This window comes from Kryptolebias marmoratus, linkage group LG6 (assembly GCF_001649575.2).
Source record: "Kryptolebias marmoratus isolate JLee-2015 linkage group LG6, ASM164957v2, whole genome shotgun sequence".
Lineage (NCBI taxonomy): Eukaryota > Metazoa > Chordata > Actinopteri > Cyprinodontiformes > Rivulidae > Kryptolebias > Kryptolebias marmoratus.
In genome coordinates this window covers 19,168,718-19,181,911 of record NC_051435.1, presented here as the reverse complement: position 1 = coordinate 19,181,911, position 13,194 = coordinate 19,168,718, and the positions used below count along the sequence as shown (strand labels likewise).

At 40.6% G+C, this 13,194-nt stretch overlaps 1 protein-coding gene across 1 annotated transcript in view; it reads right to left on the bottom strand.

Moving 5' to 3' along the window:
• Positions 1-13,194, bottom strand: part of ahr1b (aryl hydrocarbon receptor 1b) — a 37,129-nt gene that overhangs the window by 20,699 nt on the left and 3,236 nt on the right. Inside the window, exon 2 of the mRNA XM_017410103.3 lies at positions 10,981-11,168. Within this exon, the coding sequence (XP_017265592.1) occupies positions 10,981-11,168 (188 nt within the window). The remainder of the gene's footprint in view (positions 1-10,980; positions 11,169-13,194) is intronic.

The following is a 13,194-nucleotide window of genomic DNA, read 5'->3' as shown; positions in this document are numbered from 1 at the left end:
TTTGCACAGAATAAGGATTTGGTTGAACACCCTTGACCTTACCTCAAATAGACGTCTTAGATCCGTAACGCCATGAAAACACTGTGACAACACTGACCATAAAAGAAAAAAAAAAAAAACGAGGCATATTTTGAATTTTGGATGAAATTCTGGAGCAGCTCATCTGCTTCACACAACATGAAACTATAACACCCTGCACCTTTGCAGATTGTATAAATAGCACAGGTTCTAAAGGCAATAGCTGTTAATGTAAAGAATAACAAAAAAATCACAATTTTGAACAATATGTTACTATCAGAGCTGTAATTAATTTAGTACGCAGTGAGCCACTGGACTGAATAAAGTATACCAGATATTAATTGGTGGGTGGCCTGATTGTATATTTAAAACTCTCACAATGATGATTTGCTGCATGTCTTACTGATGATAAAAGTGAGATTTCATCATCAGTGTCTGAGTTAAACTTAAAAAAGGATCTACAGTAAATTTATGTCAAGTGAATGGAGTCTACAGATCATTTGAACCAGACATGCAGCCAAACACAGCATATGTCCTGCTCAGATTTAGTAGCAAACGTAACTTTAATGTTTTCTATATTGTTTCTTATCGAGTAAATTCACCAAGTGCAACAACTGAAAAGGTTTACAAAGCTAAAGTCTACAGAAAAACAAAGTATAAACAAAAGCTTGTAGTATTAAATATGCAAGTAGTTAATCCTGGCAGATCTGAACACTCACTTTGTGGTACTACACAACAGCTAACACAAGCAAGAAGAAAAAAAACACCCTGAAAATCCCATAGAGCTTCATTAAATCCATTCATAGGAAATAGAAAAAAGATGCCACCACAGCAAACCTGCCAAGAGCCGGTCATCCATCAAAACTCACAGAGAGAGTAAAGATGCTATTAATCAGAGAAACATCCAAGAGGCCAAAGATAACTCTGATGGAGGTGGGAGATTCAATTCAATTTAATTCAGTTTATTTATATAGCACCAAATCACAACAAAAGTCATCTCAGGGCACTGTACAAAAACATGCAGATACATTACAAAATGCCAAATAGTAAAAGTTATCTATCTAAGGAAGCCAGCAGATTGAGTTGGTCCATAGGACCCCACTATATGCTGCAAAGAGCTGGACTTCATGAAAGAGTGGCAGGAAAGAAACATTGATTAAAGAAATAAAAAGCTGGACTGTTTAGAATTTATTTTCCAAACATGTGGAAGAAGGTGCTGTGGTCAGATGAGACCAAACATCAAGGACAACACCATGTCTGAAGCAAATCTGCCACCTTTTATCATGCTGAGAACACCATCCCTACAGTGAAGCATGGTGGTGGCAGCATGATGCTGTGGGGATGATGTTCATCAGCAGGAACTGGGAAATTGGTTAGAGTTTATAAAAAGATAGCTGGAGCAAAAGTTGATGGAGTCTTACAGTGATTTGAGACAGGGACGGAGGTCCTCCCTCCAGCAGGACAAAGACTCTAAACTCTCTGCTGAAGAAACACATCACTGGTTTTAGGAGAAGCAGTTAAAGGTCCTGGAATGGTCCAGTCAAAGTCCAGACCTCAGTCCAACTGAACATTTGTGGTTTGATTTCAAGATTGCTGCAGCTCCTTCAGGTTGGACGGGTGCTGCTGATGTCCAACAGTTTGATCATGAAGGATGGACAAAAATGTCCAGGTTAGATGGACCAAGATGATGGAGACGAACCTAAAGAAATGTAATGCTGGAACTACTGTTGAAGGTGGGGGACACAAAAGTTTTAGGTGGGTGTATTTCTTGTTTGAAGATGTAAAGAACATTTTATATCTTCATAGTAGTAGTTGTGTTGCATAAATAAAAAGACACAGGTTGTAGGACAACAAAACAGATTGAATGCCAAGGGAGTGAATACCTTTGCAATCCAATGTAAGTTATAAGTGGATTTAAATGTAACTAGATCTTGTTTTCATCAGAAAAGGAGTATTAATATTTACCTTAAACAAATGTTCAAACATGGCTCAAACTGCATTGATCTAATCTAATCTTGATGCATTAAACCATTCTTTATTCCAAAGCAGGATGTTGTCCTTAAGTTACATCATAATGTTTATCATGAAATTACTCCATTTTTGGCTGTGGGAGGAAACCAGAGTACTTGAAGAAAACTTCCCATGTTTTGGGAGAACATGTAAACTCCACCCAGAAAGGCTCCAGGCAGGAGGCAACACTGAGACCTTCTCGCCATGAGGCTACATTCCCGCCCTACTGCCCTAACACAGTTATGTAAATCCCCTAAATACACACCTGAATGCAACCATTTTCGAGTTTAAGATTAAAAGTATTCTATGTAGTACATTTTTGGAGTTTTAGTTGTGAAATCGTGCAGCATTAACTACTTTGTGTCTTGATCAGTGGAGAGAGAGATGAACCCAGAGCACAGACTCGTTGCTTTTAAAAGAAACTAATTTCTTCTTCAAAAAAAAAAAGGCTGACGTGGCAGCAAAACTAAATATTACCAAAATCCAAACCTGAGCCACAAGACGAGAGGGACAACCAGACAGCACATGAAGCGACAACGGACCAGTGAGTAAATGGAGGAGATGACCGGGTTTTAAAGACAGAAGGTAATTAGGGGAAGTGGGCACAGGTGAGAGGATTACAAAACTTGGGACAGGTGTAGATGGGCGTGGCAGGGAGACAAGAGAGACCGAGGAGAAGTGAATGATGACAAAGGCACAGAGAACAAGACAAAACGTAAAGACAACAATAAACCCAAACCAAAAGAAACCAGAATCAAACACTAAATACAAAAAGAAACACACAGTAGAACCGAATCCTGACAATTTGTTTCTAGAATGGCTCAGCATTTGCTGTATATTTGTTGGTTTTAGTTTCTTGTTACAGAGATGATGCCTCTGAGTTGATAAACCAGACAGAAACAAATTTTGTCTATCTGTTAGCAAATTATCTTGTATAACTCTGGATAAATTTATACATTTAAACACAACTGTACATCTACTAGTTGACATTTGGAGTTAACCCAATTTAGAACAGCCGTTGCAGCTAATCGACTTAAACAGCCATAACTCAGCCGATTTGACAGATATTGAGATCAAATTTGCTGTGGTGGTAGCTGAGAGTCATTAACAACACATACTTTGAGCACGTGTTACCTCTTATCTGGCTGGCTTGTTGTGGCTGGAAACTTCTTCACTTTTGGCACAATTAAAAGGACAGAATTAAGACTACTGAGCGGAGAATGGAGGGGTATAATCTAGCTTCCTCTTTTGGTTGGAGCCTAGAATTAATCCCAGCTAAAGCCTGCTCTTTATCTGTCTGATAATAACTCGCCCCTGGTAAATAAACAGCCAGCAGTGGGTAGTCAAGTGCCATAGTGGGCTGGGTTACCTGCAGTCTGTGTAGTAATAATGAGCAGTAGCTCATGACAGCTGGTGTGCTAGCCAGTCAGAGCAGAATAGCAACTCATGTCTATGCTGGCCATTATTACACTGTTGGATAGAAGGCCTTTTTCTGGGCACAGCCACTCACCCCTGCTGTAGACACAGCGATGGGCTAAGTAAATGGTTCATATTTATACAGCTCTTTTTAATCTCCCCAGCTCCTGCAAAGTGCTTTACAATGTTTCTCACTCACTTATTCACACTCAAACAGCCATTCTATTATATTTTTGGAACTCTATATACAGCATTTTTATATTGTACTCATATACCAATAAGCATATCAGAGCAGTGACAGGGGGTTCAGTGTTCGCACGCTGCAGGGTTTAACCCTTGACTCTTTGATTGGAGGACAACCTCTCTATCGATTTGGCCTAGCAGCCCCTTGGCAGTAGTGGGCCCCATGGTGGCCCTCGGCTAATGCAACTATCCCAGACATGACAGATCCGGCCTGACAAGCAGTGACCCTAAAGAGCCTATATTTTAACTGTCTTCAGCTGGTGCTAAAGTGTGTTCTGTTTTCATGTTACTGTCTTTAGTAAATAAACAATGATTGAACCAAGAATTTAAGATCACGTCATAAGTCAATGTAAATGTAGCTGTATGACTTTGACTTTTCTAATAAAATTTGAAAAACTAGCACCATGCTGAACCTGAATTATTGAATTTAAAACATTTTCAACTCAAACTAAACTGAGCAAAACAGTGGGAAAAAAAGCAGAGCAGAGGCTAAAAGCTAAATTTAGCAAAACCATAGATAAAGCGAACATTAGCAAAACTGTAGATAAAGTTGAAATTTACAAAAAGTAGCTATATACTAAACTTCACAGTAGATATAGCTAAATCCAAAATAAAACAACAATTAGCAAAGTCATAGCTTAAAACTAAAAGTAGCTGAAAAGCTATGCTATGTGCCGAACTGCATTTTGGCGTATAGGCACAAACTACAGTCAGAGCCTGTCCCCCCACCTGAAGGCACGGGGAAGCTACCCTCCCATTTACTGGAGAAAACACCATCGCACAGGGACCAATCCCCACACCAGTCCAGCACCTCTCACCATGGACAACTCCAGAGTGGAATAAGGTCCAGCCCCTCTCAAGGAAACTGGTCCCAGAACCCAAACTGTTCATTGAAGTGAGCCTGACTGTACCCAGTAAGTACCACTCAACCTCAAACACAAGTTGTGGCTCCTTCCCCACCAGAGAGGTGACATTCCATTTCCCAAGAGCCAGCTTTGGTAAACTAGGGTCAGAGTGCCAAGGCCACCACCTTAGGCTGCCGCCTATAGCATAATGCACCGAACCAGTTTGGCCCCTCCTGTAGGTGGTGGGCCCACAGGAAGGCAACTCAATGTAACTCATTCGGACTGAGTCCGACCGGGCCCCATGGACAGAGGCCCAATCACCAGGCCTGGCTCCAATGTCCAGGCGAGGGACAATGATTTTCTTACTGTCTTCTGTCCATACAAGTGGTTTTGAACCTTTCATTGCCTGGCCTGTCACCTAGGACCAATCAGCCTTGGGAGACCCCCCGACAGCATAGCTCCCAGGATCATTCAGGGACACAAACACCACCACGATAAGGTAGCGATTCATGGACGAAACTGGATGATACATAAACTTTTCACGGCTTCCAGAAAAGCTAAAATGCTCATGATAAGGGGCCCTTGAAAATCCTTTTTTCTGTTAGTTTGGCCTTTTTGGTAATTGAATTGGAGCTACTTTACCTCTCACTTGTCAGTTTTCTCTGCATTTTTACAAACCCACTGAAACAAACGTTGAAAGAGCCAGCAGCTTGGAACTGTAAGATTTATTGAAAACCAGGAGCCTCTGTGCTGAGACTGAGACCCAGAGGCCAGCTTGGCTCTGGTCCTGGGGAAGCTGATCCTGGCTCTGGCAGCTCCTGCTGTGGTTTATCCTCCAGAAAGCTATAAAAACATTCAGTACCCTGCAAATATTTATCAAATATTTTACTTTTTTTTTTTTTTCAATTTGTCTGCTCATGCTGTCTACAACAGGATTAAGAGGAACATTCTGTGCTTGTGTTGCTTAAATTTCCAGCTCAATCCCTACAAGCCATCCTGGAATTCCTCCAAAGCATTACCACACACACACACACACACACACACACACATAATATGAAGGCATTTGCAACCAATAACAGAAAAGATTTGGGATAAAAGGTACTTAACAGGCTGCTATTAAAACTACGAAGTAACAGTTCTTTGTTTTCAGATAAATTCAGTTTTGTAGATTTTACATATTTGGTCTAATAAATTGTTAGTCATAGTTCAAGTATCTTTACTTCTTGATTTATCAACTTTGAGAAATAAATATTAAAATAAAACATAATCAGATATAATCAACTGTTTAAAAAGTGTTAAAAGCCAAAGACAGTGGGTGGGTTTTAAGAAGAGTTTTAACAGCAGACAATAAGGAGGTCTGTCTGAGATGGAGGGGGAGTTCGTTCCACCCTAAAAGCACAATCCCCCCCAGGTTAAGCCTAGATTTGGGGACCCTCAGGAGCAGCTGATCAGCTGATCTGAGAGAGTGGGTGGGCTTGTAGGGATGCAGCAAGTCAGAGACAAAAGTTAATCAGTTGTAGATGAACATTGAGGAATGACTTCCTGAAAGTTTTATTAAAATCTGTCGTCTAGCATGTGAGATATTTTGCAAACAGACAAACAGAGTTGACTTCAAATGAATAATGGCGAAACATTTTGAAGAAAGGTTCCATTCAATTTGTGAGCGCTCAGAATATGTGTTGGGGATCAGTCTCAGCTACTGACATGCCAAGTTTTAGCTCGATATCTGTTGAACTGACAGAGTTATAGCCATTTTTTAGGTTAGGTAAACTCAGTTGACTTTGGCAGCTATCTTGAATTAGGTTGACTCAAAAAAGTAACGAGTTGTAGACGTACATGGAATGACTACTTTCTGCAAGTTTCGATAAAATCCATCCAGTGGTTCATGAGATATTTTGCCAACAGACAGACAGAGTTGACTCCAAAAGTTAATGCTAAAGCATTAAGCAAAAATCTCACGCATTAAGTGACGAGACCGACTTCAGGGCTCCTGTAAGCTGTGATGGAGCGGCAGCAGGATGATGTTTACAGCTGTGTGCCTTTTCCATCCCTGCACAGGCAACGTTAATTTAATTCAAACTGATTTATCTGACCTGGTTTTAGCTCAAAAGTGAGGCGCGTCTCTCTGCAGCTGTATCTCTATTCAGTCACTGTGAAGTGATTGACACGGAATCAGCTGGAAAAAGTGTGACACGGCTCTGTCAAAACAACCATGTGACAGGGACACACACGGATGGCATGCTAGACTTAACATTGCAATACATCAAATGTATGTGAAAGGATTTATTTAGTTTTGAAATATTAGAAACTACAACATAATGCAACTTTGGTCACTATCAATCACTGCGAAAAGGGGAAAGCCGTAATGTTTTTGCCCCTTGTGTGTTGTTTGTTAGCAAAATATCTCATGAACCACTCGACAAATGGAAACAAAATCATTGTTGCTTCTTGCCTTCGGAAGCGAGCAACAACTGCGCCTTTTTTATGTACAGTTTTGCCAGAAAACCATTACAGCCTCAGTCAAGCTCAAAGTGGTCCAGTGAAACTACAGGTGAAAAAAATAAAGTCTTCATCTTCAAAACAACACAACATCCTCCTCTTCGTCATCAGTGAATCAAACAATACAATGCTATTGTTTTACTCTGTATTCTACATACAAACCATAAACTTGTCGGATGTGGTGGAGAGTGAGGCAAACCCAAAAGAAAAACTAATTTATTTAAAAGAACAAAAACAAAAGCTGACGTGGCAGCAAAACAAAACTAAGTGCAAAAACATGAACAGAATCCAAGGTAGCAAAAAAACACAAGGGAAGACGTGAGGGGAAACCAGACAGCGCATGAAAGCAACAACGGACCAGTGAGTGAGTGGAGGAGATGACCCAGTTTTAAAGACAGAGGGTAACAAGGGAAAGTGGGCACAGGTGAGTGATTACACACTTGGAGCAGGTGAAGATGGGCGTGACAGGCAGACAAGAGATTGGCTGAGGAGAAGTGACTGATGACAGGAATACAAAAAACACACGGTGCAAATTGAACAAAGATGAGAAGACGACCAATTAACAAACTAAACACAGGATAACCAGAAACTTGAACAAACAATAACCCTAAATACAAAAAACCCCAAATCCTGACAAAAATGGTGTGATTTTTTTTTACTAGAATGCACCAAACATTAATTTAAAAAGACGCAGCTGGCCCACCTTTACTTGCGTCTAGACAGTTTTACACTGGACCCTAACAACCCTCACAAGGAGACCTGAAATGTGTAACGTTCAACTGCGTCGACCGTCCTTCCTGTTACAAGTCTGCACCTGGTCTGAGCATGCACTTAAGAGAGCTGTGTTTATACACCAGCAGTCAGGTGATGGCAGATTTCCTTCCTACAGCCTGCTTATAAAAGTAAAAAAAAAAGCTTTGTTTTCTGTATAAAAAAAAAAAACGAGCAGAGCCAGGTCTGATAGAGAATAAGTGCAGAGGAAAAAGAACAACCGAGCTGTCTGCAGGCAGTGACTCTTCTGTGACACCCAGGAGAGTCTTTGCTGACATAGTTGTGTCATCCAGATTGTTGTCAAGTGGGGGCAATTTCCTCCGAGGACCAATCCACAGTATGGAGGATCATCACGCCTCGGCTAACGATGGGTAGCAAAGCATAATAGTGGCCATGCTGTCACACACACTGGATGTAGGTCATGCTTTAAAGCACGAGAGAATTTCCTTTACAGCCTGTCTGATGTATTCAAGGCTTTGGATCTATTTTGCTCGTTTCAGTTTTGCGCATTTTAGCTTTAGCGTGAAGTATGGAGAAAAGGGCGGAAGTCTTCGTGGGAGCTGAGTAAACCTTTGGATTGACTAGTCCTGGTTGATGACATATCCTGATACATTTAGCCTCTCAGCATAGCCTTTTTCTCCATATCTGTGCGCTCTGACTGATGTCGAGCCTGAAAAGCCTTAACTGTTTTAACTGAACTCAACCTGCTCCGGAGCAGGTGATGAGTTCAGCCTCTGCTACCATGGAGATCCGACTGGGCTCGCAAAGTCTCTGTTGTGAAACCGAAGAACTCTGGTTTTCAACTCGACCTAGCTGGCTAACTTAAAAGTCTCGCTCAGAAGCCCCAGAAGTGTTTTGCCAAATTTCCAAAGCTAACGAAGGCCAACTTGTCTCAGTGTTTAATAGCTCCTCTTAAAAGCCAAAACAGGGCAGAGCGTTGAAGCAATGGCACTGTTCCCTGAGTGGATTCATAATAAGTTCTTGTAAATCCGACTGTCCACTGCTGGAGGCTTCTGACAAGCAGAATTTGGGCTGTTTACCGTCAACAAATCACAGAGGCAGCCTCTGCAGAGCTGCTTCCCTAAAGTAAAAGCCCTGAGCTTGTTAATTACTTAGAGGCTACAGGAACAAGGCTAAAGTTGTCAGATGAGAGTTGTTTTCCACAAGCTACACACTGACCCCTTAGTTCTGGAGTCCAGTGTCAATGATCCACTACGACAGCTTTATTATCTGGCAACAATACAGTGACATAACTGTAGGATGTTCTGAAATGAATCTCTCATAGGAATAAAGCTCATTAGACCCACTTCCCTCTCCTTCTTTAGGGGATCTGGTGCGAGTTGAGCAGCTTCACAATATTCCTGATGCCATGCTCGTATCAGAGCATCCCCATTCGGCTCAGCCCAAACGGCCATTTCAGAGCCACTGCGTCAAACAAACACGGGTCTGCCTTCATTTCATGAATTCTTTAAAATCCAGGGTTTCTCTTAATTATTTATGTCTCGAAAGCCTCCGATGGCCGCATTGCAGCATTCTCCATGCGAGATCACCACGTGAAAATAAAACGCTTCCACTCAGCATAAAGCTTCCGTCCATTCACGTGGCGGTCTTCCTGAAGCTCGGCTGTTTGGTTTTAATGGAAGAGAGGCATCGCTGCATTTCTCAGTCCTCATAAAAGTGATGCCCCCCACAACCAGACATTGACTGACTCTAACTGAAATACTGAGAGGCCTTCTGTGAGATGAAACCATCTGTATAAGGTGATGCATGGTGGCTACATCCTCTCTAATGCTGTATGAAGGTTAGTGTAAATTTGATCAAATCAAATGCAAAACTAATACTGTAGCACCACAGGGAAACTCCTGGAGTTAATTGTAGACACTGCATCGTTTGTATTTATTTTATCAGAAACTGTCCACAAGCAACACGTTGCACAATACCCACTGACAGAACCCAAAGCTGAACTGGTCACATGTGCAAAAGGTGACCTATCTGTTATTGGCTATATACAAGCTACAGCAGGAGTAGAAAATACAAAAACAACAAAGTTTCTACTACTTTCATAACACAAGAATGAATTTTTCAGGTCGCACAAGTTTCTTATGGATTTGCTTCAGTGCCATCTGCCTTCCAAAAGATTTGCAAGGAGTACCAAACTACGCTGATGATATTATAGTGCCTGGGACCGCCAAGGAACATCGTAAACACCTACAAGCTGTTCTCAAAGACGTGGCCCTACAGATCAGCTTCAAATGCTCGTTTGGTCAGTAAGGTATTCTATTTATGGGACATGTCAGCTCTTAGGATCACCGGACTGCCATCACTGGAGCTCCTGCACTAAAAGATATGGCAGCTCTGTATTCATTCCTGGAGGTAACTGCTTGGTTCAGTAAGTCTTTATCAAGCTACGCATCAGTGGTTGATCTACCGTGGGAGCTTCTGAGAACAAATACTCAAGCTGAACTGAAATGGACTGATGCAGCGAATTAAAGTTGCAATGATCTCAGAACAACGCTCCTGAAAAGCCCAGGACTTGACGTCTACAACCCTGAACTGCCAACATTCATCACAACAGATGCCTCCGACTATGACGTGGTAGCTGTTCTGACACAGCAGCACTAAGACAACATGGAACGCATTGTTGCTTTCCCTGTACTCCACTACAGAGAAACAGGCTCTTGCTTGTGTACAGACAGTTGAGAGATGGATGACATGTGTGTAGGGACGCAAATTCACGCTTAGAAGTGATCGCCAAGCCCTCAACACTCTGCTAGGCACTAAACGGGATGAAAAGAGCTGGCTTTTGACACACAGTGGTGATCAGGAATGTATTTGGGTTATCTTGGTTCTCTACACTTCTTATACAGCTGTTACAGAAACTAGACCAGACTCAGTCGTATGATTAGAACTGCATCATTTTTATTAGCCACAACACTGAAGAGAGAAAAATGTAAAGAGAAATTGTTCTTTAAGTAGTCGCTTTTCTGCTGAGCTAACTCTATATTGTGGTATCTATCCTTCATGAGTCTCACAGCTATCCAGGATCAGCGTACACACTTCAAACAGAGCTTGATATAAACCAGCTGAGATTATAAGTCAGAAAAAGCATAAAGAACAGCTCACGTTCAGATCCATCCCACAGGCGGCTGAGTAAAAAAAAAAAATGCGGTAAGCTCACCAGAGAAGAAGTTCTTGGCTCGCAGGTAGCTGACACTCAGGCGGAGAATGGACAGCTTGTCCAGGCTAGCAGTGACCTCCTCGGGAAAAGGCAGCAGGCCGGCCAGGCGCTCCAGCTCGCTGTTCAGCCGGTCCCGGTGCCGTTTGGACGGGTTGGACTTGGCCCCTTCAGCCGGGAGCTTCTTCACCCTAATCACAAGTGCACAAAAGAATACCAATCAGATTAAAGTAGCATGTTTATGGGTGCACAAAGAAGAGGCGTTGAATGTGCTGGAAACAGCATTTTGGAGGAGAAGATCAATAGAATGGAGATTATTTAAAAAACATGACGACAAGAAAAGCTCACAATAAAAATAGATTTATCTAGAGGTTAAATGGGGGGCGGGGGAATCAATAGAATGCAGATATAAAACATCCATCCATCCATTCATCCATCCATCCATGCATCCATCCATCCATCCATCCATCCATCCATCCATCCATCCATCCATCCATCCATCCATCCATCCATCCATCTTTTCTGTTGTTGGGTTGTGAAGGGAACAGGCCCAGGAGGGAAACCGAGCAGCCATAAAGCCACAAATTAAACGGCCGTAAATCATTTTTTTGTGATTTACAGACATATTTATGGCTACTGAAAGAAAAATTTCCCTAAAGTATTTTTTCTCATTACAAAATAAAAAAAGGAGTCTGTTTATACTTTCTTTCCTGTAACAACTAAACCCAGTCATCTCTGTGTACATTTTCCTTTTTCTAATGATTTCTAAAATGTCCTGCTGGCTCTGATGTTTCAGCTGACACTGATTTTAAACTTAAAATGCCTTTATGTTAAATACTACATAAATAGATGTGATGTGAATAGACGGATATAAATAAACTGAAGACAAATAGGTTTAAAATCAGTATCATGAGTGAAAAATCTGACACTGTGTTTAAACAACTAATAATAGTATTGATATCATTATTATACTCATTTTTAACATTTAAGCAGTAGTAGTAATATTAGTTCTGTTTGTATTTTCAAACAGAAGGAAATAAATGGTGACAGGTTTTTAATTTTTTTTGTTTTAAGACAGGTAAAGTGTGGCATTTTTGCTCAGTTTTTTTTAAACTGTAAGAATCTCATATAAGTCTTTATGATTCCAGGCAGGGCTGTGAAAATCTTAATTTATTAGTTATTTAAAATTAGACACACACACCGACGCTAATGTTCAGGAACACACACTTCTACTTTGTTTTGCTTAAATATTAGTTATATTTACTCTGTGAAATGATTCAGTCTGGTGTAATTTTTGGTAAACCTGTGAAGACTGTCTTATCATGAATTCATTTTAAATACTTTAACTTATACAAACATTTCAATTTTTCACTGTTTAAATTTTAGAGCCTAACAAACATACGTGACTATCAGCAGAAATATCCTTGAATTTAACAAAGAGCAAACATAAAGGTTTTCTGAGCTATCAATGAAAACGCTGCTCATTTATTGGAATTTATCACATTAACAAGAAAACCAGATTTTAGTTTAGACACATTCAGGCTGTTCTACTAGAAGGAAATAAATGTTCTGCTGAAGAAAAATAAATGTTTTTTGAAGCAAAATTAATGTCCTATTTTATATAGATGCATGTTCTATTAAAGCCAAATAAACATCCTGCTGAAACAGAAAATGTTTTATTAAAGGTAAATAAACATTCTGCTAAAGTTAAATAATTGCTCTGTTGAAGGGAAATAAATGTTCTATTATAAGGGAATAAATGCTCTGATGAAGGGAATAGATGTTCTAATAAAGAGAAATGAAGGTTCTAATGAAGGAGAGTAAATGTTTTATTAAAAGGTAAACAAACAATCTGCTGGAGGGAAATAAATGTAGGAATCAGGAAGATCCGAGGCTGATCCTCTCAGACAGAAAATGGCGGCGGCAGAGTCCCGGTGAGGCGGCAGTACGTTTTATTAAAAATACAGAATCACAATAAATACTGCAGAGGATTAACCTTCCCAGCAGCTCTGGTGGATTCTGAGAGTACGACAATAAAAGGGATAACAATCTCTGCAGCTCAGAACAGAGGCGGCTCCAGATATTTTTTTCTGCAGGTGCTAAGGGGGTGCTAAGCATTTTATTGAGGGTGCTAATGAAGGATTATTTGTTCTTACAGTTCTCAACACACACAGACGCAAGCACAAACATATATAATCTTATATATATATATATATG